The sequence below is a fragment of the Echeneis naucrates genome, chromosome 16 (genome assembly GCF_900963305.1).
Source record: "Echeneis naucrates chromosome 16, fEcheNa1.1, whole genome shotgun sequence".
NCBI classification, from domain to species: domain Eukaryota; kingdom Metazoa; phylum Chordata; class Actinopteri; order Carangiformes; family Echeneidae; genus Echeneis; species Echeneis naucrates.
The window spans coordinates 23783764-23811038 of record NC_042526.1 but is presented as its reverse complement, the minus strand read 5'-3'; the positions used below and the strand labels follow the sequence as shown (position 1 = coordinate 23811038).

General features: G+C 41.4%; 1 protein-coding gene across 2 annotated transcripts in view; it reads left to right on the top strand.

Moving 5' to 3' along the window:
• LOC115056247 (unconventional myosin-IXa-like) overlaps positions 1-27275 on the top strand; it is a 137929-nt gene that overhangs the window by 91927 nt on the left and 18727 nt on the right. For both annotated transcript variants that reach the window (XM_029522539.1, XM_029522538.1), the window contains exons 10-23: positions 740-856; positions 2838-2972; positions 14735-14856; positions 17136-17277; positions 19591-19786; positions 21811-21930; positions 23278-23353; positions 23939-24082; positions 24752-24791; positions 24873-24995; positions 25299-25379; positions 25457-25567; positions 26145-26267; positions 26341-26490. In XM_029522539.1, coding sequence (XP_029378399.1) covers positions 740-856; positions 2838-2972; positions 14735-14856; positions 17136-17277; positions 19591-19786; positions 21811-21930; positions 23278-23353; positions 23939-24082; positions 24752-24791; positions 24873-24995; positions 25299-25379; positions 25457-25567; positions 26145-26267; positions 26341-26490 — 1680 coding nt within the window. The remainder of the gene's footprint in view (positions 1-739; positions 857-2837; positions 2973-14734; positions 14857-17135; positions 17278-19590; positions 19787-21810; positions 21931-23277; positions 23354-23938; positions 24083-24751; positions 24792-24872; positions 24996-25298; positions 25380-25456; positions 25568-26144; positions 26268-26340; positions 26491-27275) is intronic.

Sequence of the window (27275 nt, the reverse complement as noted above, 5' to 3'; positions counted from 1 at the left end):
ATAACCCTGGCATTTCCCATCTCTAAACAGTAGCACAGTCACTAGCAGGCTCTCAGCACTGATGCCAGCTTACTTGAGCTAATAGGTATGTTTGTGCTAATGAATCTTCCTTTAGAGAGTTTTAAGCTCACTGCCTGTTGGCCAGTGAAGCAGTAGCATTCTCTGCTCCCTGAAAAACCCACAAAAATTGTGACTATAATGTGGATTTGTGGATCTTGGTTCATTGCGATTGAATGTTCTGTGGGACGTCTCTGGGCTTTCAGCTTCACTGTGCTTTCTCGATCTTTTTCCTCCTTTCAGTCACTCCATGCCGATGACTCAGCTGCTGCCTGTGCAGTATTTCATTAGACAGCTTGTCCTGCCCACTTCACACATTTAATATGACACTGATCCAGTTCCAGAGAACCAAGAGGGAACATTAATGTTGTGTTTGTGTCCTTGGCTTCATCTAATGAAGTAGGTAGCATTTCTATCGCATGCTACCTACAATGGTTATCAAAGCAAAAGCCAGAAACCGTAGTCATGCTGCAAGCTCACTTTGTGCTGGGGAAAAATAAGGAATAGTGTTTTATTGGTTACATAATTGTCTTTGAACACTTGAGACAGCTTGAGAAATAAAAATGGCTGAGCAGCAGAGGGAAGCCTCTTCATTGAGGCTGTGATGCCCGCTCCTGATTAAGAAATCCTTGTTTATGATAAGGAATAAACTGACATTTTCTGCATGTGTTTGTGTGTCCAGGCTGGCACAGTGAGGGACTCCATGGCTAAGTCCCTGTACAGCGCGTTGTTTGACTGGATTGTGTTCAGGACCAACCACGCCCTGCTGAACAACAAGGATCTGGAGGACAGTTCAAAGGTAGGAGTAAAAACCCATCTACAGGACTACTTCCCTAAAGAGGAAACAGAAATATATAGAGAACAATCATCACCCATTGCCATGGACAAATTTTGAATATTTAATATTCAAAGGAAAAGTAGTAACGTCTTGTGAATTCTGATTATGTCATGTAAAGCAACAGCGTTTTAATATGGAATAAAATTTTTATATACTGGCAGACAGTAAATTTCAGCTCTATTCTAGTTTAATGGCATTTTTAATGTGCATCAGTAAGTTGTTGAAGAGTTTCTATCTTGCCACCATCTCATCAAACTGAGATGATACTGTGATAATGTTTATACCACTGACACCATTTATTCACATGAAGCTACTCACGTAAATATTTCTCCTTCTGATGAAGGAGAAATATTCTTTAAGATGAGCTTATGTTTTCAATGTAGACTGTCTGTACATCACTCCCTCATCTTCAACCACTTACCTGTTTCCGTGAGGGCTGCTGGAGCCAATCCCAGCTCACAGTGGGTGAGGGGCGGGGTCAACCTGGAGGTCACCAGTCCATCACAGGGCCAACACACAGAGACAGACAGACCAACAACCACTGACACTCACTCTCAGACCTACAGACAGTTTCTACAGACAGTCACCAGTTAACCTCAGCATGCATATCTTTGGATGGTGGGAGGAAACTAGAGTTTTTACCAATAAAGCATTACTCTGATATAAAAAAAGAGAGTGTATCTCAATTAAACTATGAAACGAGTCCCAAAACATTTTCGACAAAATACAATTGAAATCTGAATATCCCACTGTTTTAATATCAATCTCACAGAATGCTTAGAACTTAAATCATGGTATTGATATTCATATGGGCTGTGAGTGGTTAAGGCAGCTCTGTAATCTGACTCACTGGTTCACTGAAAAGGCCCAGAGTCATTGTTAAAGTTGATTTTGGGGGTTTTTATGTTTTTATTCTGATGACAGTAAGTGGCAGGGTTAATGGGAATTAGAGGGAGAGTTGTGAATGACACGCAGCGTAGGTCCCTTGGTGTTGGACACAGGACACTGCAGTAATGCAGCATGTGGACTGACCATTCAATCAGCTGCACTGCGTTCTCGCTCGGTCCCGTTCATATTTTCCTTCTTTGTGCTCCGTATTGAGCTGCTGTGTGTCTGTCAGTCAAAACTCAGTTCCATGGTTTTCTGGCTTTTCCTGGCAAAGGGAGGACGTAGTGAGCTAGTGAAAACTTTGTGTCTCTGTGTGCGTGTGTTGGAGTGTCAGCTGGCAAGGCATACCCAGTGGGTGCATCTAAACGATTAGAAAACAGATAGTGTGTGTGTGTGTGCGCGTGTGCGTGCGTGTGTCCATGTAAGTGCCTGTATGTGCGTGTGTGCTCCAGCAGCATTTGGGCAGATGGCATCGAGTTCCCCTCAGCTCAGTTTACCCCCTGTGGTCCTCTGCCATCCCAGTGCAGTGGTGTGTGTGTGTGTGTGTGTGTGTGTGTGTGTGTGTGTGTGCGCGCGCTGGCACTGATGTCATCGGTAAATGTTTGTCATGTGCGGTCGATGCGTTTCACTTTCTGTCAAGGTCATTGTTCTTATGTGCAGATAATGGGCCCCACATGCACCGTTGTTCATGTTTTGTATGTTCTGCCATAATGAAAAACTGCCCTTTACAGGGAAACAAAACACTGCTGAATAAATTCAATTTAAAATGTGTACCACTTTTACAACCCATTTCATAATTAAAGGCGTTTTCTTGCCTCCGTCAGATGGTGCGTATTAATGATACATGATGACATGAATCTTACTGACACCCAGAGGGTGACTGGGTCTTTGAAGCTGTGAAGGGAGGGGTATAAAAAGAAATACAATGGACGAAAGGATGACCAAGAATCAGAAATGTTTGCTAAAAGTGGTTCATCTTTTCCCCAAAATGTGTCTGGTCAGATAAATGAAGAAAACAAAGATAGAAAATGAGCATGCTGTGTTTTTTCAACAGATCCTATCCATAGGAGTCCTGGACATCTTTGGTTTTGAGGATTACGAGAGCAACAGTTTTGAACAGTTCTGCATCAACTTTGCCAACGAAAGACTGCAGCACTACTTTAACCAACACATCTTTAAATTAGAGCAGGTACAGTGGATTTACCCTTTTCCCTTCCTTTCCTTTCCTTTCAGACAATGATTATTGTGCAGTTGCTGATAAGACACCATTGCGCTTTGTGTTTTGCTGCCAGTACCATGATGTTAACTACATTCATACGTGGTCTGCCTCTGTGTTGTGCTGCACAAAAACATCATTTTATGTACTGGCTTCACGTTTTTATGGCTGCAACACATTTCTGAAAAATGCCTTTGTGCTTTTGATTGACGTAGCTGATGGAGTGAAGAATGGGCACTCCTAGCTTCCTTGTCATACGGAGGGCTTTATAATTTATTTCATACGTCATACTCTTGAAAACGGAAGGCTTCTTCTTTAGTCACGAGCTCTGAATGTGGTACAATAGGGATCAACCCACTGTGAACTGCTTTGGTAATGCTGTCTGTGTTTTCTAAGATGTCCTCGTTATTTGCTCTAATGTGCTTGTTTACTGCTTGAAGCATTTTCTCTTGTGCCCTTGTGAGGCTTTACTGTGCTTAATGTTCTAAACAAACGTGTAAAGGTTGAAGATGAATTCTTGAAGTTTTGGTAGTACTGTAACAAGAAAATTGGATTTTCAAGTGACAAGTGACCCAAGTTTTACCAGTAGAAGCCAGCTACCTTAGCTTAGCATGAAAACTGGAAACAGGGAAACACTAAGCTTCTCCAGAGCTAACAAAGCCTGCTTACCAGCACCTTCACCGGTTGTTGGATGACAGTTGCACATGTGGGGCCGTGTTGGACTGGTACGTCCTGGACACTCCTCATGGTATTAGAAAGACAACACAGTAATTTATCTAGCAAAGACAGGTGCATATAGTCTATGGAGGTGTGGCTTCAACATCATAAACTGTGAGGAGCAAAACTGAAACGAGACCAATGAGACAGTCCTCTACAGGATTTCCACTTTGTATTATTGGCTGTTGAACAGAGCTGAAACTCAGTGTGTATTTTTAAAGGATGAGTCTTGGGCTCTTTGTCTCTATTTTCACTGCCGTATTGTTTTCATCAATGAGAATGACTCTTAGGATAGCCTGGTCCCTGGAGGATCCACACATTAGAGCCATTGTTGCCAAGAAAACAGAAACACATTTCTTATTAGCATTTCAACAAGCCGTCACGATGGGCAGTCTAGTGGAGTAACAGCTCCATTCAGTGCTGTGTTCACATCACATTCACATCAGATAGTTTGGTCAACAGTTGTTGCTGAAAAATGACATTGACAAATAAAAAATCATCAATTGCAACATTCACAATTGCACACATTACTACTCCAACCAGAGCATGTGGGAATCAAATATGGTTGTCATCATTCTTAAGGGTTGGATATCACAATTAAAAATACCTGCCAGTAGTGGATGCTATAGCAACAGAATGGTGAAATGAAATGACATGACAGACATAATACAATGAATAAAATATGAATGGAAGATGGAGGCTTGATATCATCTACAATACTCTACAATTCCTTTATTTTATCTCTTCCCATAGTGATGGTGATGCCATTTGACCCAGATGGCTTGTCCAGCGTTTTATAATATAATATAATATAATATTGTGTATGTGTTTGAGTGAATTTAGATGGTTTAAGATTTAAACCGGATTTAACACAAAAGTAGGGCTAAAATGATTCCTCGAATAATTCGAGTAGATAGATTACAAAAAAATGATTGAGGAATTTCCTCTGCCTCGATGAATCGGTTAATTTTTACAGACTGTGGTATTTCGCCTGAACTACTTTTAATACAGACAGAGCGACCACCGGAGGGAAGACAGTCAAGAGGTCATTCTCCGTGTGCCAGCTAACATAAATGCCCAGAAGCTGCTGTGTGGTAGGGTGATCTACCAACAGGGTGAAGACCCCTGATCTACGTTTGTACAAGCTGACGAACAGAAAAAATGGATGGATGGATGGACGAGAGGCACATCAGGCAGTCACAGTCGGCTGTTTTATGGTGGAACACAACTTGGATCCACTCACTTACAAAAAGAGTTATTGGCATCCAAAGATCTGTACTTTCTCATTGTTATGAGAGTGAATGTTCCAAACAAAAAGGAAGATAAGTAACAAGCAAGTAGCTCTCACCTCACTGTAGGCACTGAAGCTAACCGAAGCTAACCAAAGCTAACTGCAGGAGCTGAAGTTAGCCAATGCTAACCAAATCTAACTGCAGGAACCAAAGCTAACTGTAGAACTGAAGCTAACCAAAGCTAACTGCAGGAGCTGAAGTTAGCCAATGCTAACCAAATCTAACTGCAGGAACCAAAGCTAACTGTAGAACTGAAGCTAACTAAAGCTAACTGCAGGAGCTGAAGTTAGCCAATGCTAACCAAAGCTAACTGTAGAACTGAAGCTAACCAAAGCTAACTGCAGGAGCTGAAGCTTACTGAGGCTAGCTGCAGGAGCTGAAGCTAACCAAAGCTACCTGTAGAACTGAAGCTAACCAAAGCTAACTGCAGGAGCTGAAGCTTACCAAATCTAACTGTAGAACTGAAGCTAACCAAAGCTAACTGCAGGAGCTGAAGCTAACCAAAGTTAACTGTAGGAACCGAAGCTAACCAAAGCTAACTGCAGGAGCTGAAGTTAGCCAATGCTAACCAAATCTAACTGCAGGAACCAAAGCTAACTGTAGAACTGAAGCTAACCAAAGCTAACTGCAGGAGCTGAAGTTAGCCAATGCTAACCAAATCTAACTGCAGGAACCAAAGCTAACTGTAGAACTGAAGCTAACCAATGCTAACTGCAGGAGCTGAAGCTTACCAAGGCTAACTGTAGAACTGAAGCTAACCAAAGTTAACTGCAGGAGCTGAAGCTAAACAAAGCTAACTGCAGGAGCTGAAGTTAACCAATGCTAACTGCAGGAGCTGAAGCTTACCGAGGCTAACTGCAGGAGCTGAAGCCAACCAAAGCTGACTGCAGGAGCTGAAGTTAGCCAATGCTAACCAAATCTAACTGCAGGAACCAAAGCTAACTGTAGAACTGAAGCTAACCAAAGCTAACTGCAGGAGCTGAAGCTTACTGAGGCTAGCTGCAGGAGCTGAAGCTAACCAAAGCTACCTGTAGAACTGAAGCTAACCAAAGCTAACTGCAGGAGCTGAAGCTAACCAAAGTTAACTGTAGGAACCGAAGCTAACCAAAGCTAACTGCAGGAGCTGAAGTTAGCCAATGCTAACCAAATCTAACTGCAGGAACCAAAGCTAACTGTAGAACTGAAGATAACCAAATCTAGCTGCAGGAGCTGAAGTTAACCAATGCTAACCAAATCTAACTGTAGAACTGAAGCTAACCAAAGCTAACTGCAGGAGCTGAAGCTAACCAAATCTAACTGTAGAACTGAAGCTAACCAAAGCTAAATGCAGGAGCTGAAGCTAACCAAAGTTAACCGTAGGAACCGAAGCTAACCAAAGCTAACTGCAGGAGCTGAAGTTAGCCAATGCTAACCAAATCTAACTGTAGAACTGAAGCTAACCAAAGCTAACTGCAGGAGCTGAAGTTAACCAGTGCTAACCAAATCTAACTGTAGAACTGAAGCTAACCAAAGTTAACTGCAGGAGCTGAAGCTAACCAGAGTTAACTGTAGGAACCGAAGCTAACCAAAGCTAACTGCAGGAGCTGAAGTTAGCCAATGCTAACCAAATCTAACTGTAGAACTGAAGCTAACCAAAGCTAACTGCAGGAGCTGAAGCTAACCAAAGCTAACTGCAGGAGCTGAAGTTAACCAGTGCTAACCAAATCTAACTGTAGAACTGAAGCTAACCAAAGTTAACTGCAGGAGCTGAAGCTAACCAGAGTTAACTGTAGGAACCGAAGCTAACCAAAGCTAACTGCAGGAGCTGAAGTTAGCCAATGCTAACCAAATCTAACTGTAGAACTGAAGCTAACCAAAGCTAACTGCAGGAGCTGAAGCTAACCAAAGCTAACTGCAGGAGCTGAAGTTAACCAAAGCTAACTGCAGGAGCTGAAGTTAGCCAATGCTAACCAAATCTAACTGTAGAACTGAAGCTAACCAAAGCTAACTGCAGGAGCTGAAGCTAACCAAAGCTAACTGCAGGAGCTGAAGTTAACCAAAGCTAACTGCAGGAGCTGAAGTTAGCCAATGCTAACCAAATCTAACTGTAGAACTGAAGCTAACCAAAGCTAACTGCAGGAGCTGAAGCTAACCAAAGCTAACTGCAGGAGCTGAAGTTAACCAGTGCTAACCAAATCCAACTGTAGAACTGAAGCTAACCAAAGTTAACTGCAGGAGCTGAAGCTAACCAGAGTTAACTGTAGGAACCGAAGCTAACCAAAGCTAACTGCAGGAGCTGAAGTTAGCCAATGCTAACCAAATCTAACTGTAGAACTGAAGATAACCAAAGCTAACTGCAGGAGCCAACTCTGACTGCCCCTTCTTCAAGGCTGATGTGTAGCCGACGGCGCCTCTCGTCTTAAAGGCAATTTTTTTTTCCTGTTCAGAAGCGTATAAAAACTTCAAAGTTCTTTACCCTGTTAGTAGATCACCATACCACACAGCAGCTTCTGTAAATTTGCTTGTGTTTGCTGACACACGGAAAGTAACAAGAGACACCTTCACACAGTACAAAGTCAACAGAGAGCTCTTGAATGTTTTCCCCTCCGTGGGCGTGGCTTTTGAAGTATGACGCAATGCGCTCTGTCGCACGCAAAGAAGAAGGAGGGGTCAGAGGTGTTTGGTTTGAGGAGCGGGAAGATGGAGGAAAGACGTGACCACAATGAGAGCGAAGATAAGGATACATGTTGATTGTCTAAAAAAGGAAACCAGTTCATTGTTAAGTGAAATGTCTAATTTTCTCATGTATATTTATAATTGCTCTTTAACCTAACAAAGATATGTTTTATCTGATTACTCGAGTAATTGATTTCTAAAATATTCCATCGCTGCAGCCCTACACAAAAGCCTGACCAGTCTCTCAAGCAGCATCACTTGAGGCGGTTTGACAGACTCCGATCAGCTTCCCTCTAGGCCCATACAAGGATTAATATGAGTTATATTCACATATGCATTCATGGTCGATATAAACAAATCGACTTGGCTTCTTAAAAGGCTTTGCTGTGGTTGATATAGAAAAGCTACTGCTTCTACTTCTATCAGGTATCAGTAGTCCATTGTGTTCAAGATATTTAAGGGATTATATATCTTATTAATTAAGGCTTAACCTTCATACATCTCATAACAAACATCCCTTTTTCCTGTGCCCTATAGCACCGAAATAATGCCAGACGTTCAGCGTAAACAAGCAGCCGACCTTTGCTTTTTGAGCATTCCCTTGTAGAGCCTTGTGCTGCACAGCCACATCTCGTCCTGACATTACAGCACAGGCACACAGCTGCAGTCATGAAGCGAGGTTAACTTTGCATGCACAGCCATCAAAGTAAAAGGTCAGAGGAAAGTGCTGAATGACCAGAACTGGCTGACAGGCTGGGTGAGAGTGCAGGAGTCAAACAGAGCTGGATGTGCTCTGACAGCTAAGAGCTACTAGCAAGGACAACACATCGAATATGAGCTTTTTTTAGAATGGCCAATCTTGGCTTGTTTATGTTTTTATTTATTTTGGATGACCCGTATTTCTTCATTTAATACCATCATCACCTCTGTGCTGATCAGAGGGATGTCAGCTCCAGCATCATCACAACCCCCATCTCCCCCCACTCTATTCCACTCAGAAGGACCATTACTGAACCACTAATCCCTGACCAGCTATATTATGTATTCATTATGCTCATTTATTCAGATAACTGCCAAAGCACTTAATATTCTGTTTAGTTTTTTTTTTTTATTTTATTTTAGAATTTTTCATATCATATCCTCTGAACCAGCGAGAGAGAGCTATGAGGGGAAGAAAAGAGAGGAAGACATTTTGAGGCAGACAGTGAGTCTCAATCAGCTGGACTGTGTCACATTAGCTGTCGACTCCCATCTCACTCTTACTGAACCGTAATAGGTTGTGGAACTTAGCAGGCGAGCTCCATCGCTGAGGGCTAAACAAGGCAAGGAAAGAAGAGCAATGTTTCAGTAAACAAGTGCAATAACGTCCCTTCACCCTCAACGGAGATCACAGACTGATCGGGCCGCACTAATGGTTCTGTTATCTGTTTCTGACAGTTAGCCCTCAGGCCCTAAAAACACACGCACACACACACACACACTGAACAGGATGTAACATGTTGGCCGTCAGGTGGTGTTACTGTAAACAAAAAACTGACTTATAAGCACTCTAGGTCTTTAATTTTACATCTGGTTTTTCTCCTGCTGGAGCAAAGTTAAAATAAACAACGATCAAAAGATAATAATAATACATCAAATTTAAATCAATAGAGATCAGGCAGTGAAGTAAATGTTAAATATTCTCTCTGTGTTTTTTTTAAATGGTTAAAAGTAGGAAATAAATTGCAGTTTTAATGGGGCTATGATAAGGTTTATAATAGACCTTTTGAATCAACAGTACACGTATTACTGTCTGACCTCTATCTCAGTGTTTCTTCATTAATCGATGTAATGTGTGCTTAAGTTTAATTTCAAGTGAATAAATTGAACGTTGTCTTTTATAAATAATGAAAGAAGAGTTTAGTCAACAACAGCTACTATTTCTTTGATATTCAAGTGTTCATTATTGATTGTAAAGTATCTCATTGACTGTGATGGCAGCTTCTCCTTATCTCTGTTTTGATTGAACCTTTCACTTAACGGTTTGTTCCTGTGTCATGTTCAGCTAATAAATGTCAAAGTGTGAACTGCTAAGATGCTCGCCCTGACATCACGGCGCCCAGTTTCAGTAGAGTTCAGGTTTATTATCCTTTAATCAGCGGGGTCCCTCATAACATTGACTCGCTGCCGTCCATGAGTTTTTTGACACAACACTTGAGGTGGACCAGAGCTGGTCCCCTCTCAGGCAGTCTTGGTAACACTTTCTAATCGAGGGTCACCAGATCTTGACTGATTCGTGTTTGTTTGAATTAAGCTGTGCATATCATGTTTCAAGCCCCCCTTGAGCCTTGCTTTGACGTCATTAGGAGGGAACGCTCTGCACACTTTGACTGTTGGATTATATTGAGTCTTTTACTGCTGACCTCGGATCAGCCAGCTGTCAGTTAGCTGAGGAACTTGCAGTCGATTATGAAATGGATCGGTTTTAATGGTGAACTAGATTTTTAGCTCATAGTTTTTTCCTTACCTTGGCATCACCAAAAGTCAACATGCACTGATCTATTTGTCCTGGAGCTCTCATACATGTTGGCTGTCATCATTTCTGGAGCAGATTGTTATAAGCAGTTTCCTCAAAATGAAGAAACACACCAAAGTTCTTTAGGACTGCAACTCAAATGGAAATGAGACTGTAACCTGTTTTTGCAAAATTATGCAGACTGACGACAGACTTCTTATAATTCTGTCGTCCAGACTTTGAAAAGGGATTTCAGTTGGGGGGGGTTCCCCTCATCTTCCTCGAGTTTTCAGCCCCCTCCTGCAGCCGGTCACTTGGCCTTATCAGTAGTGTGTGTTTACCTTCAGAGCATCAGCTATGAGAGAAAACACACAACAGCCACCGCCTAAGGCAAACACCGTATCACGTTTGGCTCGTGAGATATCATACTGACTCAGTGTAGAAGTAAAAACAATCAGCCAGGTTTTCCTTCACCTGAGATAAGTGTTGTTGAGTTTATTGTTCCAAGAGTAAAGTGCCAGGGGCTTCTGTGAATCATGCTTCTGCTTCTTTAATTTTAAAGGGTCAGACTGATAAAGCAGCAATTAATAGTTCATGCATCAAAAAAAGCTAAGTTGACACTTGATGCAGATTTTCCAGGTTCTCCGCCTTTATTCCAGTCATACAGCCCAGCTCACTCCTTGACGTCACTTTTTTGTGAGTCATGCTAGTCGACAGAGTCCCAGTTGCACTCGACCACTAAAAGCAAAACCCACTTACAGAGCAAGTTGAATGACGACAGTGTGCGGGTCTGTGTATCTGTGTCTTCGTCAGTTTCTATGTCTGTTTCTCTCTGGGCTTTTAAAACCACCACATCTTTCTCCAGCTCCTCCCGCCTGCTCAATAAAAACACTCTGCTGTCATAACAAGAGAGATGGGGAGGGAGAAATAAAAAGAAAGAAGGAATACTTGGATAGAAGGAGAGCTGGAGAATCGCACACAAACACACACAACCTCCCTCACCTCGACACTGGGGCATCAGGCCAAACACAATTCAGGCAAGTCAGATGCTTCACTGCATTAAATAACAGAGAACAAACACAGAGTTCACTAATGGACTGAAGGACGACCACAAATCCTGACCGACCACAACAACAGCGGGAAGTCGTATTGCTTTTATTACTCGCACATTGGTTTAAAGCTTTTCTTTTTACATTTGTGTGTCTGTTTTATCTGTTTTGTCTCTGCCTGTATTTTCAGTAAACCCTTTAAAGGGTCAGTTCACCCAAATTGAAATAATATTTGTGGTATCAGGCCATGCAGACAGGTTTGGATTTATTTGACAAATAAATATTTCTACCTAGAATCTCAACTGTAAGACCATCTTTAAGACACAGTATGCTGGGGGAGCGTGTTGTATAAAGTCAGATGTGTTCTTTCATCAAAAGGTGCCTTATTAATAATGAAAATCTGAGCCTTTAAACCAGCCGTCAGGACTTTTGTAACTTTGTGATCAACAACAACACAGCCTTCACCCATCACATTAGTTTTTTTTTTGGTTGTTTAACTGAAATATGCTTGAGTTTGATTTGATCTAACCTGATATTCCAGAGAGGAAAGAGGGTTTTTGGTTCTGAGATTGATAAATATATTGTATGAATAGATTTTTAATTAGATTTAATTGATTCAAATGATTTTAAGCAGACCCAAAACATCCAGCTCCATTAGAGTCAGGAGTTAAGTTTTACCACTGCATTCCTGGACACAGGTCATGTTTGCTGCAGGACATGGCACTTTATGTCCTGAAATCATTCCTGAAAGATGGTGGACAACAGGGGATGTACATTTTTTATAGAAACCAAGATCTTTCATGGTTTTTCTTTGTTTGTTTGTTTGTGGGGGGGGGTTTCCTCATTGTAGCTTTGACAGCTCGGACCTACTGCTGCCGTCAGATTACAGGTACAGTGTAGTGAGATGTGTGTTCTGAGACTCTGACTTACACAAACTGTGTTGTTGCATCTGTCTTCATTGCTGAGCGATAACTAATTGTAGCAAGTCAGACAGAAAAATCTAATAAAGTGTCTGTTTATTAGCTGCTGGACCCAGCATGTCTGACACTAAAGGAAGAAGCTTAAAGCTTCCCAGCCGTAACAGCACCAGCATCTGTGCATGCTTCACACGCTGAGTCACAGCTTTGTTGTCTGTTTGTAAATACGTGTATGCAGTAAAATGCCTGATGAGTCTGTGCACATACCTCTTCATCTCTGCGTCTGCATGTAACTGCGTCTATCTGTGAGTCAACAATCAAGTTCACATGCTCTTTGCTCAGTTACAAGTCAGCTCTCAGCTTGATGGGAGTCAAACAAAACCTCACGCATCCTCCTTTTTTCTCTTTCACAGCTTTGTTTTCATTTTGCTTGATGCGGTTTAACCTCTCAACAAAACCAAACATCCCACATGTTCTGAATGCCTTGACAGTTATTCAGCAGCCTGAAAGAGGAGAGGCCAGACATGCTGCGCATGTTAAAGTATGTTCAGGCGCTGCTTTGAATGCTTCTGGGCTGCCTTATTGTAGTCATTTTGTAGCATGTGTTTCAACTGACTGTGAAAATATTTTTGAATATTTTCCTACATTATCATTATCTGAGCACACTCAGAAAAACGTAAAAAAAAAAAAAAAGCAATAGTTAACAACGAGCACCTAACAAATGCTGTGTGTACACAATACATGCAGCAAAAATGACCAGAATCACTTTTTCAATGTTCTGAAATCATTAAAGTCCAAAGAATAGACTGACAATGTCAAGACCATGATGAGAAGTTTGTCTGAGACAGGGTGGCAGTGCTAGCCCTAAAGTTTTATGGTCCCCAGAGGATGACATCTAATGATTTGTTGACCATTTCTTTGGCTTAAAGAAGCTCTCTTCAATGTTTTAAAGAGCCCATTGGTTTTCTGGTTTCTAATTTGACTTTTCTGCTTCCACTGTCTCTTTTTCCCTCCCTGTGATGGCTCTGGCTCAGGGAGTAGAGCAGCTCTGCTGCTGATCAGGAAGCCGGTGGTTCGACTCTCAGTCCACATTTCAAACTTACAATGAACCTAAAATCAGTTCTATTGGCTGCTCCATCAGTGTGTCAGTGGGTGATTGTGTCAAGTATTGTGAAGAAGAATTCAATAAGATCTAGAAAAATGCTATATAAGTGTTGGCTATTTGATGCAAAGCTCTTTGTAATGTCTGTTTGTACCATATCCAAAGAGTTTGCTGTACTTTCATGGTGTAATGTGTTGTATTGGAAAACTGAATATCTGAATTCTGACTGGATAGCCATAACATTTTATGTTGGCAGCTTTGATCCCCCAACTGGGTTAGCCTGATGTTGTTGTTGTTTTGTTTTTTTTAAACCTCTTTGCTTTAGCAACCAACAGCACAAAATTCCCATTCACATCAAAGACATATCTGCGTAAAAAGCCATGAAAATATTCTCGGCACATTCATGTTTCTCAGAGGAGCATTTTGTCAGCTTTCCACATAAAAGGCAGATTGCTATAACATTTTCTCAGCATACTGATGCTTCAAAGAAGGATAAATCCATTTTTTTTCCAATGACCCTGGTGCTTTTTCAGCTAACTACTGGCATGGCTCTAAGAATAGCATAATTACAATATCTTATTGGGAGATAAATAACACTGCAGCATCTGGGGACTGTCTTAAGCACTTGAATCATTTTAGCTATTGATTTACCTGAAGCAGACCCCCTCTTTTCTTCTGTTTTTGTTCAGCTCGGCTTAACTGCCGCTGTTGACCCAGGAGAAGCACGGTTGTATTTCTTCGGAGAAGGTTTGCTGAGTGTGTGTGTTTTTTTTGCAGTGGTTTCAACAATGCTGGGACCTGAAGAGCTACTGAACCAGGAGCTGGCCACATATCTTGCTCAAATGCATCTCAACAGTATCTTTCCAGGCAGATGGCATTAGCCATGTCCCTTGCATTCCAGCTCCCACCAACTCTCAGTCCCAGCTGGCAGCGGTATTGTGACTGGTGCCTCTCACCGGTCTGTCCCTTAGGGGTATTAAGATAACATGAGTCATATACCTCATTCTCATCATTGGTCCCTGGGGGCATACAGATGTTACCAACTGACTGGTTTGTGCTAGCAGTTTACAAACAGGTGTTTTTATAGCAGGGATGCAGGATCTAGTGCTGGGAAAAGATTGCCTGGATGTTTTAGTCTGATGCCAGATAGAGAATTAACATATGGGGGTAGTAAATCAGTCAGATTGGCAGCAGGTTCCTCATGTGAAAATGTGAAATTATTGATAAAATGTTTATCTATCCATCCAATCGGGCTCTTTCGCCTTTATGTACCACAAAATTGCCCTGAAGCAAGGTCCCGAGCTCCCATTGTGTTCTTGTGTTCCCGTTAGGTGACAAATATTGGCTGTGTATGTGTAAAAACGTCATGTATTCCTGTAAAGTGCTGAGTCAGTCCGGTCCACACAGAGCTTTTTTCTCTTTAGTAGCTTTAACCAGGGGTTCAGCACATTTATGTTTCATGTATTTACTCACCAGAGGTCCCCCTTCCTCTCGTGTTTCCCCCTGCAGGAGGAGTACAGGGCTGAGGGCATCACCTGGCACAACATCGACTACATCGACAACAGTGGCTGCATCAACCTCATCAGCAAGAAGCCCACAGCGCTGTTCCACCTGCTGGATGAGGAGTGCAAGTACGCCACCTGCTGAAACACCACCGATGCTTTAGAGCAGTTACAGTTGGAAATAGCATAAACCTTAATAACTGGCTGATGTCTTGACATGGCTGTTTTTGCCAAAGATATCTCACTGATGATATACGGACAGATATGGAGAGGGGCTGAACCATTTGTTCCCCTGACACTGAGATGTGCTGAATCAGACAGATCCTGATCTCAACTTGCGGCAGCAGTCGCCTCCCTCATTAAGCTATTGGCTTTTGCTTTTTGACGTTTCCCTCAAACAGTCAAATATTTTTCCATACAAATTTATTCTCGAAGCTTCATGTGCTCAGTTTTTCAGGCTTCACTAAAACATGCTCTGGGAAACCTTGAACAAAATATACCTGCCTACGGGGGGTTGTTTGGCCTGTACTAAATATACTAGTTTGGTTTATAGGAAATCTTAACTAATGGTTTGGTTTCCATGAAATGTTTTGGGGATTGCCAGACCTCGACTCTAGCTCCACCACAAGAACAAAATATTGACTCTTTCAAATAATATGTAAACGAGTTGCATCAAATGTGTGGAAATGGAAAAATCTAAACTGAGCTCTCTGGTTTGACTTGATAAGAAGTGGCACTTTGAATTCATTGAAGATAAAGTGTAGTGGTCATGATCTGTTTTGGAACATGACCTTTAGCTCTAAAACTGAGACAGCTGAGATTTTAAAAAGAATTGTAGAATTAACTCAGTGCACAGATATTAAAATGGGTGTTATGTGTGACCATCTGCTGTATTATTCTAAAATCCCAGCAGCAGCACTTTGGACAGTTTGTAAGGGCAGGACGGTGGATTAGGTCAGACAAGTAAGAGAGTTTCAATTGGCTATATTTCAGATTTGAAGGAGGATCTAGTTGGAGAACAGGTCACCAGGGTTTTGTTTGATCACCACATAGGTATTATTGGAGCAATGATGATGATTTCTATTTTGTGTATAACAAGTTGTTTGTCATCCACTTCTTGATAGCATTTGAAGAAATGGTTAGAATGGAGAGTTTGGGCAGTTCAGAGGCAGAGAGCATATTATCAACAAGATATTGGTAACAGAATACGTTGCCGTGGTTTGGGTCTTTTTGCTACATGTTAGTTCCAGTGCCTTTGCTGATTTATACATAATTCATATCCCTAATTTGTGAGATGGTTGTGGAAAACAAAACAAAACATTTCATTGGCTGTTTGGCATGTTTTTCACCCAGCTGGTGAATGGCAGAGAAACTGCTGCGTCATGCAGCCGCTTTTGTTCATTAACATGATTGATACCAACACTTGGACCTCTACCAGGACTAAAACAGTGAAAGATGCTGATTCCTCCTGCTGCAGCTCACACCCACATAAATCAAATCCAGCACTCTCCTGCCTCCATCCCCCCACATAAAAACACACCAGGCGGTATACACACAGTCATATTTATCCACGTTAGCTGTCATCTTACTTGCCACTTAGTGTAACAGGTTCATCTGGATCTAATAACGCCTGTAATGGCCGAAATGGTGTGCGTGTGTGTGTGCGTGTAGAGCGGGGACCACTTCTGTTGAACTCGGGTCAAAGGGGGATCTCTAAATAAGAAATGAGGGGGGACGGAACCTCTCCTGGGGTTTATGCTGCCACAGAAAGGAGCTTCATGCTAAATGATTACACAGAAAGAAAGAAAGACGCTTAGAAATCTCATAACTCACAGTTAGTGGAGTGTCAGGGCCTCTGCAGAAGTGGATTAGGTTACTGAAGGGAAGGGGAGCGAGTGCGAGGGTTCATTTCTACAGTAACAGCATCAAGCTTTAAGACTACTGCAGACACACTGCACCCAGAAAAGTGTGTTTCAGAGACGTAGGGAGGAGAGGCGTAGATGATATGAAGCATCCCATCAGGAATGTTAATCCAGCCAAGCTGAGGCCAGTGGTTGATAGGTAAAATATCCATGAAGCAAAGTTTCAAAAAAATAAAGTGGAGCTTCTGTACCTCCAGTTCAATAGAGCTGAAACACTGAGTTTGAATTAGGAGAATAGGAGCAGTGATTCTGTATCCTGATGTTGGACATCAAATCATCAAAGTCGGTAGCTTTAATTTGGATTATTATGTGAGCTACTATTTGTAGAAAGGAAAGAATGCCACAGGAGTTTCCCAGAGGAGTCATTTCTTTCGTTCGTCCTTGCCTTGTTAAAAACTCAATAAACTATTCTGGAGAATGACATTTAGATTTTTTGATGACCTTCCGTTTTGTATTTTGAAGCTGACAGAGCCACTGTTTCTCTAGTTTCCCCCAGGCCTCCAACCAGACCTTGCTGGACAAGTTCAAGCGTCAGCATGAAGGAAACAGCTACATTGAGTTCCCTGCTGTCATGGAGCCTGCCTTTATCATCAGACACTATGCTGGGAAAGTCAAGTACGGAGTGAAGGTGAGATGTGTCTGACGTCTTTGCACATTCAATGACTGATAATGTAAACAACCATCTGGTGAAGAAAAGAACGAGACAAAAGGAAATGAGTAAACACAATGCCACTGGTTTGTTCCATCAGCTTTTTTTCTGGACACACGACGACAGTGGTATTAAATTAAATACCTGAATTGAGACAAATACCAAGAATACATTTCTTTTGTCCTTCACTGCATTGTTTTAAGCATCTAACCTTTGATAATCAAAACCGAACTAACTGTAATCTTCACAAAACCAATTACAATACCACTAAAAGATGGCAGTCCTGAATTTAGGCTGACCTGCTCCACCTGTCACCAGCAGCAAACTCACCAAAAACCTGACATCACACTGAGTAGTCCTCTGTGGGATGAAAAGAACATTTCAAACGACATAAAAACAAATTATATCCACCCTTGCCTGAGGTCGTCTTAATTTGAGGGACTGAATACAGAAAAAAAAGTCAGTCTAAGGAACTTTGCGGTTGCTGACCAAAGCTTGAAATGAGAGCTTTTGAGTGCTAACTTTTGTCATGCTAATTTGAAGATGGTCCAAACTGATGTCTAACAAACAAAGCTTTCTACAGCTGGTAACTAGACAACCTTAAAAAGCACACTGTAGCTTAGCTTTCTGTTTTAAAAATGCTTCACAAAAACTTCACTCATCTTCTACCACTTATCTGTTTCTGATAAGTGGGAGGAAACCCACACAAGCGCAGGGAGAACATGAAAACTCTGCCAGGCCCGGCAACCGAACCCACAACCTTCTTGTTGTGAGGCACTAACCACTGTTTCTGTAAAAATATGAACGTACCTATTTCTCCATCTAAATCCAATCCTCTTTCCACCTCCCCGCTGTGTTTCGATCAGAAGCACATGTGCAGGAAGGTGCTCAGCATATTGTTGTTCAGCTGTATGATGTAAACAGTTGGTTATTGTGGAAGTGGAAATGAATCTCCTGAGAGCCAAGGAGATGTTGAGCTGTGTAGTAGGAGCCTCGGCAGTGAAATGTGACTGATGTCTGCTCCATAGTAAACAGCTTACTCAGGTCACCTGGAGAGAGTGGACTGGTGGGTAATAGGTTTATAGCTCAGGGCTCTGTAGTTAGTTTCCTCATCCAAAACATGGAAATTAAAGAAAATCTTTTAGTTGTAGCTATGTAGCAAGTGTTAGCATGAAGCCGTTTACCTACCAGTCCAACAGAAATGGCCTGAGCTCAGTATTAAACTTGATTCCTTTACTCACTAAGAGCCGTCTGCAGCAATGAAAAACAACTCCAATAATATAAATATTGTTACTTTGTTTTATAACTATAACAAGAATATAACTTATTTCTGTCACCTCCTTTCTCCCACTGAAGTTAGCACATTCAGCAACTAACCCTGGCCCGTCTCTAATCTGCCTGAAGAACAGTGCACTGCGAGGACAAACGTCTTATGTTGTGAATGCAACAATGGCTGCCACTCCTCAAGATACATTCACCACTACCTGCTCTCAACAAGAAAGCATGCTCTGCCGCAAAAAAATACATAAACACATTACAAAGAGATTGTGTTAGTTCATTTTCTTCTTAGTTACATGAAGATCCAGTGTCCTATTAGAAATCTCAATGTGGCACTAGAACCAGCAGCTAGATAAGTTAGCATAGCAGAAAGAATCAAAATGGCTGCTGGAACAAACCATCACCTTCAACGCTGCACCAGTTAGCTCCAGCTATGCTACTGCTTATCCTGTACAGAAACCAAAATGTCTAAAAGAAGTTGTGGTTTTGTGGGAGCTGGTTTATGTGCTAAGTTAAACAAAGTTGTCTTAATGTCTGAGCAGGAATATGTGTGATAGTGTCAGAAACCCTCTGGGTTATATTCACACTTAGCTTATGGTCATCAGTGTGACAGTGGGATTTAACTTGTTTTCATATATTGCTGCAAAAAAACAGATTTCCAAAAATGTGGAATTAGTCCTTTAACTGTAAAACGCCACTGAAACATTTGCCCAAAAATAACTTTAAAAGTTGTAAACTTGCTGCCAACTGGTTCTCCACTGTTTAGCAAACAATAAAGACGAGATCGGCAGAAGACAATAACTTCTGCTTGTGTTTGTTATGATATTTGAGCTGTAGTATGACTGTTTGTTTAAATAACTAATGAGTTGCATAATTTTTCCCCTGTGGCTGCACATGAATCCATCTTTGACGTTATGAAGGACAAAATCTGAAATGAAGTCCCGTGGACAAAAAAAACAGACAAAAGTTTTCTACATCATGACAATATAATTTTACCATCTGTCCTTCGTTCAGGACTTCAGGGAGAAGAACACTGACCACATGCGTCCTGACATTGTGGCCTTGCTGAAGAGTAGCAAGAACGCCTTCATCTGTGGTCTGATGGGAATCGACCCCGTGGCAACTTTCCGCTGGGCTGTGCTGCGAGCGTACTTCAGAGCCCTGGTGGCTTTCAGGGAGGCCGGCCGCAGACACACCCACAAAAAAACTGGTGAGCAAAGTCCCACACGAGCCCGATTGTAACACTTTGGCCTTCTTTTTAGTTTTTTTGTTGAAAAATTCACTTTCTATACTCTTCTGAAGTAAACAAAATACTCAACCGTATAGCAGACAGACTAAAATTACAACATTCAAAATTAGGTAAAATATTTATTTCCATTCATGTGAGTTTTGATTCTTTATTTTTTCTTTCTTAACTGTATTTGTCTCTGCTGATGTTTCTTCATTAATTATATGAAATTGAAAGTATAGCTCTGTAGAGTCTCCATGTGCAGGATGCAAACGTGTGTTTTCCACTGAGCTCTGATAAACATCCACATGCTCAGAGGCTTAATAGCAGTTTCCGGACACACGCCACATAAGTGGGCAGATAACTCATGGTCAAAACCCAAAGTGTGGGTATAAACTCTGTGGGTTGTTATGTCATTGAAATCTGTTGGAGCCACACCCACACAGTCCTGATGGAGCAGATTAGCTCAGTTCACTGTTGCCAGTTTTCTCAGTAGGTCTGTGCAGAAACTCTGCAGCAACATCTTTTTAAAATAAGTAAAAGAGCCTAAAACAAACCTGGCTGAGCTGGTTTCCCAATCTGCTGTATTTAAATGTGTCAAACTCTTGTACCAAGTTGTGTCGCCGTTTGTTGCCTCAGCCGTACTTGTAGACTTTGTTGTGATGTGAGTTACTGCGGCTTTTCAAAAAAAAAAAAAAACTAAAACAAAGCATCAAGGATAATACGTGGTGTGTTGAGTGCACTTATATTCATGAACAATCACAGATTTGGTTTTCTGTAGAAAAATTCTCTTTAAGTTTAAATAACTTGGGGCTTTTAGCTTGTTTTTCACTTTAATCCTCAATATGAAATATATTTAGATTAACATCTAAATATATTCTAAACATATCTATATATTTAGATGCTAATGTTGAATTGAATGATGCTTCGGTAATGACGGTCATTCCTTCTTAGTCTAAGATATCTTACTTTCTAAATATCTAAATATCTTACTTTTTAAGTGATATGTTAAACGACTGTTGCTTATTTAATCATGAATATTAGGTGGAGCAGAAATTTTTAAGCTTTGAAGCCATGTTTCCGTTAAACCAAACACCATCTGCGGAGTCCAAACCTCTTCAAACCTTCATTGGTTCTGGGTACTGTAGCCAATCCCAGCTCACATTGGGTGAGGGCAAACAGCAGATACCAGAAACATTATATATGATTACACAATTTGGTTTCATTGTACTTTGTACTTGAAAAACTAACAAAAACTATTTAGATAATGAATGAACTGTATAATGACCATGGTAGTAGGCTGGTTACCACCAGAGATAAGATAGACAAGTCAGGCAGATTGCAGTCCAAAAAATATCAATCGATATCAAGTACATAAAAAAGAACAAAAACATTTGATAATATTATAAATTCATCTCGTATTTACAGCTATGAAAACAGCAGCGGCTTAGGGATATAACACGGAGGGTGTGTGGTAACTATTGCACATGTTGTTGCGCGAAAGCTTAGTGACTCACATTGGACAATTTTTTTGTTAGCTGTAGTGGCTATCAAGTGATTAAAAGAAAAAAAAACTGAACCAACACAGTTTGAAACAAACAGGAGACATTTTTTCTTCTATTATTTTTTTACACACAGGAGTCACTAAATGTTGCAACAGGCAACAATGACTGTTCTGCATGTAATGTTTCAGTGTCTTAACGTCACTGTCCGCTCCTGTGAGCTGTGTGCAGCCAAAGTCAGGGTGAGTTTTAACCCAGAGCTGTGCTTCCTCTGCAGAGGAGGAAGAGGAGGGAAGTCTTGATCTTCTTCAGTGTTTGTTTTCATAAATGGTGCAGTGAGGCGAATTGTCTCGGAGGGTTTTGTGCCTTTTTTCTGTCTTATCCCCATTTCCTATTTACCTCTTTACTTTCCCTTTTTTATGCTTTACAGCTTCATGATCAAACATGGAGATGCTTCACTGGAAACATTAACTCTCTCTCTTTCTCTCTCTGTCATCGTCTTAGGGAACGATGCAGCAGTTCCATGTGCGGTTGTTAAAACCGTTGACAGCTTCAGTTTCCTCCACCACCCTGTTCACCAGCGGAGCCTTGAGATCCTGCAAAGGTGCAAAGATGAGAAATACAGTAAGTAACGACAAAAGTATTCAAACGGATCAAGACAAAAAAAACCTCCTCATATTTGAAGCAATGCTTTAAAGGTGCTCCCTGGTAATGGGCTGCTTCAAAGCTTTTCACTCAGCTCGGACCAATCAAACAAATCAATTTCAGGCTATGCTAAAAAAGTCTATTGTGCTTGAGTTGAGAATAATTGATTTGTGCTTCTTTTTAACAGGTGCTAATAAGAAATTTAACACCAGACACTTTTCGCACTGACTCACCTCAAAACAAAGCTCATAACCAGACATATTCCCACGCATGAGCGATCAGACAAATGAATCAGTCCAATGTGGATCAGCCGGGTTTAACCATGTCCCCGGATTTTCTGCTTTTTTCTACCACTCATCTGTCCGTGGCATACATCTGCTGTCACAGATATATTGGTTTCCACATAAATTATCAAACACGTTCTCCCCAAGCGTTAATGGGAAACTGCTGATTTTAAACCTAAACATCAGCACATTAGTCATGGTTCGCTCTACTCTGTGATGTGAGTTTGTAGTGAGGTGTATGTGAAGTGCTGGGTTACAAAGTGATGGTAGGAGGTCTGAATCACATTGGCTTTACCACACTTGTAGCTTTTGATGAACAGTTTCCACAGAGCTGGTTTATGGGAAATGAAGGATTTCCTCTGTGAAGCATTTCTGGTCTTTCACATTTACAATTGTGACATTATTCCTTCATTTCACTTCAGTTCAGAGGGAACTGTTGTACTTTCTCCTCCAATACATTTATTTCACATATGTAGTTACTAGTTCCTGTGTAAAAGGAAGATTTCACACAGTGGATAATGTGACAGTCTTTTAAAACTGTGGCACGAGCAGATATGATCATTGTTTGTTTATTCATCTTAACGGGGGAATCTGCTGCCTGTTGAACATTTCTGTGGGATATTCAGTGAAGTGTGTATGTTTGCCTGATATTCAGCTGGCTGGGGTTTTTCTCTCTTCCAGCCAGCGCATTGTTGCTAATCAGAGTTTAATTGTAGTGTCTTGTATTGAAGTGCATAAGAAATCTGAGGCATGGCTCAATTTTGATTTACAGACTTTAGCAAAAATGGAAACTTGCCAAAATAAGTGAAGTGAAAAGAATATCTTATATACACACAGAGGGAGAGAGATAGAGAGCGGGGGAGAGGGAGCGAGAGAGACACACCTTGAGGAAAACTGGGAGAAAGTAATTCCATCTTAAGACTAAAGCAACAGTAGGAGAGACCTGGCAGGGTAAACAGGCTTCAGAGTGACTGAGTGACTGAGATGCAGCAAAATCTAGTAAGCTTCTTCTGTCTTCTTCTCCTTATCTCTGTTTGTCCAGGCATCGCGAGAAAGAATCCACGGACTCCGTTGTCAGATCTTCATGGCACCAACGCCCTGAATGAGAAAGCCAGCTGGTGAGTCCATCAAAGCACAAGTTATAACACAATATCCAAAGACTCTCCAGAGCATGATCTGAACATCAAAACTGCTTTCTGTCTCTCTGCCTTATATTTTCAGTAACGTAGCAAAGCTGCTAAAATTTAAAGCATTAAACCATTTAAGTTAAAAAACAAACAAAACATTACATTTCATAGCACTGGTTCCACCTACAATTCATCTAATGATCATCAAGGGATAATTCAAGGGATTAGTCTCATGCCAGATTCTATTGAACTCTATGGGAAATGGACCAAGTTCTTGAAGTCACATTTCTGATCCTCATTTCTTAAGTGATAAAATAGACCATAAAGGGTGCATGGCTATGGGCGTGCTAATGTACCACACATGGCCACCTGCCTAGGGTTAGGGTTAGGGTTAGGACCAAAGACCAAAGACCCTCAGACCAAATCAGGTCAGATCTACTAGATGCAGACAAAGAGACAGTGTAGACTGCTGGAATTGTGTGATTGGAGAGGGACTTACAACTCAATCTTATGGGATGGAATGAAGTGACTGCGTTGGAGATGTCACTGCACTAACACCCTCCCTCCCCTTTGCAGGGACGGCTACGGCGTTGGCTGCAATGGTCGCAGCTCCAGATCGAGCCGTCTCTCTTCAACAGGAGGTCCTGCTTTGGAAGAGGATGGGATCTTCCTCAACTCGACCAACAGTAAGCTCTTGGAGAGAGCTCAGGGTATCCTACTGTGAGTGAGACACAAACTCAACCAAACCAAACTTGCACCAGTATGTTCCTGTCAGTGCTGGTTCTAGCACTACCGGATTTATGTTAGATAGACTCGAACAGTAACTCTTTGTACATCCACAGAGTGACAGACACACAGATCCACTTGTGTTACCAAATCTGTTGTCCATCTTATTTGGATACTTATGTCTTCATTGGTGGTCTGCTGAGCCAGCAAAAGATGTCTGGAGGTTTACCTTCATCTATTCAAGTGCACCTGGCATACGTACATAAAATCTAATAATATGCTCTATGTCCTTACATTGTGTTGCATTAAGCCCCAGCCTCCTTTTTCTTGCTATGGCCTATCACATTTTAACACTTAAATCCTGTTCAAGAAGTATTTACTGTCCTTGTGTTTTAGGCAAAAAGTGCATGTTCAGTCAGATCCTCTCTGCAGCACATTTGTATTTTCTGCAGTGTCAATCGGCCGGACCAGCCTCTGTATTATCGATAGTGTATGTGTCAGATGTTTTCAAAGAAAGTGGCATACAGAGACAAAAAGAGAAAATTGGGAATGAGTCTGCCACCTTAATGAATGTGAATGTGCCTCATTATATCAACCATCTTGTAAATATGAACCGTCCATGAAATCTGTACTTAACATGAAAACTGCATTTCTCCTCCTCAGGAGAAACAAAAACTGCAAAAGTAAACCGACCCTCCCGAAGGTAAGGGTCAGGACTCTAAACTAAACTCAGCTAACAGCACCCAGACTCTGGCTAACTGGGTCTCTGCTTTTCTGTGTGCAGCATTTGTTGGATGTTAAGTCTCTGCGCCACCTAAGCAGCGTGACGCTCCACGACCGCATCACCAAGTCTCTGCTTCACCTGCACAAGAAGAAGAAACCGCCCAGCATCAGTGCGCAGTTCCAGGTCAGTGCTGCTGCCGCCCTCTGCTGAAGAATCAGGACATTACAACAAACGGAGTGAAGTTAATCTGACCATCAAAACATATTTTACGATGTTTGCTCACATTTGATGTTGACATATACAGCATGTTTGATATGGAGATGCAGGATTTCATATATGGACGTTTGATGTATGTAACATTTTTAATGTCATTAATACAGGTACTGCGTTCACAGGTCAACCTTTATTACATTTAATAGAAACGTGAGTTTCTTTTTCTTGCTTATTGTTGGATGAGGATGTAATGTCAGTTGTTTGTGTTTGCAGGCATCACTCAACAAACTGATGGAGACTCTCGATCAGTCAGAGCCGTATTTCGTCAAGTGCATTCGCTCCAACGCAGAGAAGGTGATTTGTGCCATCCAGCAGTCAACACACACATGGGCTCGCTGTTATACTGACACTTCTCTCTGATTCTCATTCAGCTGCCACTGCGTTTCAACGACTCTCTGGTGCTCCGACAGCTCAGATACACAGGTATGCTGGAAACCGTCCGGATCCGCCAGTCAGGATACAGCATAAAGTACACCTTCCAGGTAATCCGTGACTGCTACAGTGTTCCATCAAGCCGCATTCACACTGTACTGTCAATGCTGTTATATTTTTCATTTGCACCATTATTTCATTCATTCCTAGTTACCGGTGAATGTAGATTTTTTGTATATTGTGTTTTCATGTGTGCTTCTCTGTTTAGGTTTGTTGTTGTTCTTCCAGCAGTATGTTTAATTGCGTGTCCCTTTGTCTGCTACATTCCTTCTTGGCACTGTGTGTAAATGTCTTTAGAGTCATAAATCTTGGTGTCCCAAAAAGAAAAAGAAAAAAACTTTGGCAGTAAAACTGTTTCTGATCTTGTTGTCTTTGCACAAATATGGCTGAATTATTCCGCCATATTTGGCTTCTTTGGCTTGATATTGACGTCCACTGTTAATAGACTACAAGGAATACAGTTATTTGTCGGTCAACTCTGGGGCACGATTTTGAAGTCAAAGAGCAGGTTTTCTAAATATAATGCAATGTGCTGTGATTCCCACTCTGTGGAAATCAAAATGTAACAGTTTTTTCCAGCTATCGTGAAGGTTGATTGTATCTTTTCTGATCGCAAACTTGTTTCAGGACTTTGTGCGTCACTTTCACGTCCTGCTGCCTCGAGGCACGAGCCCAACCAAGTCGGGCATCAGGGAGTTTTTCAGGCGGATCCACCTGCTACCTGCTGGGTATCAAGTGGGCAACACCATGGTATGGGTACTGGAAACCGGTTCATCTGCTGTCTTTGGTGCTGTGTAAATACAAACATTCCTGTGTGATGTAGGTGTTTCTGCGTGAGGCGGAGCGGCAGCGTCTTCAGACCCTCCTCCACCAGGAAGTCCTGCGGCGAATCATCACACTTCAGCGTCGCTTCAGGGCCATCCTGGAAAGGAAGCACTTTGTCAGCATGAGACGAGCCGCTTGCACCGTCCAGGTGAGAGGTTGTGATGGGGAGAGAAGGGTGGCGATTCCTGTGGTGGCTCCTGATAAGTTATTACTAGCTGAGCATTGACTCCAGATGTGATTAGATTCGACATCATAAACATAGTGATTCAATTTGATCTTTAAAGGCTTCCCACTTCTTTCTCTCACACTAAAATAAAGTATTGGCATTCATTTGAAAAAGTCATTTATATTTTGAATTGTAGGTTGCAGGGTGTAGTTATAGGTGCAGTCATGGTGAGGCTGCAGATGATAAGTGATTAAAACAAGCGAATATTGTAACTTTAATTCATAATTCAGCATCTTCATATAAAAGGTACAATGTAACATCATTTACTTGTGCTTTCAGAAAAAAATCAAGTATGACAACAACTCTTAGTTTATCCTTTTCCTGTGTACTTTAGAGCAAACCGATAATTTCTATCCAGCTATCAGAAGTAGTTTTTTTGGGTGGGGTGGAGAATTTTGTTGGAGAATACTGGACCTACAAAACAAAGTGTTATTCAGCAGAGACACTGAAAGAATGACTGAATCATTTCATCCAATTAAGCCAACTTTGTAGATCTGAAACCTTGTCTTTACTCGCCCCTCTTTTAAGATATAATACTAAATGTACATTCAAGAGTAATAATTCTCAGTTATTTCTCTGAGAGGTGAAAGCAAACCGCTGAAGACAGACAGAAGTGGGAAATGCTGCTGTTTGTTCTGGCAGTTGTCAGAAATGAACCGTCCAAATCTTTGTCAGGCTGACAATGTCTGGGAGAACATGAAATATAA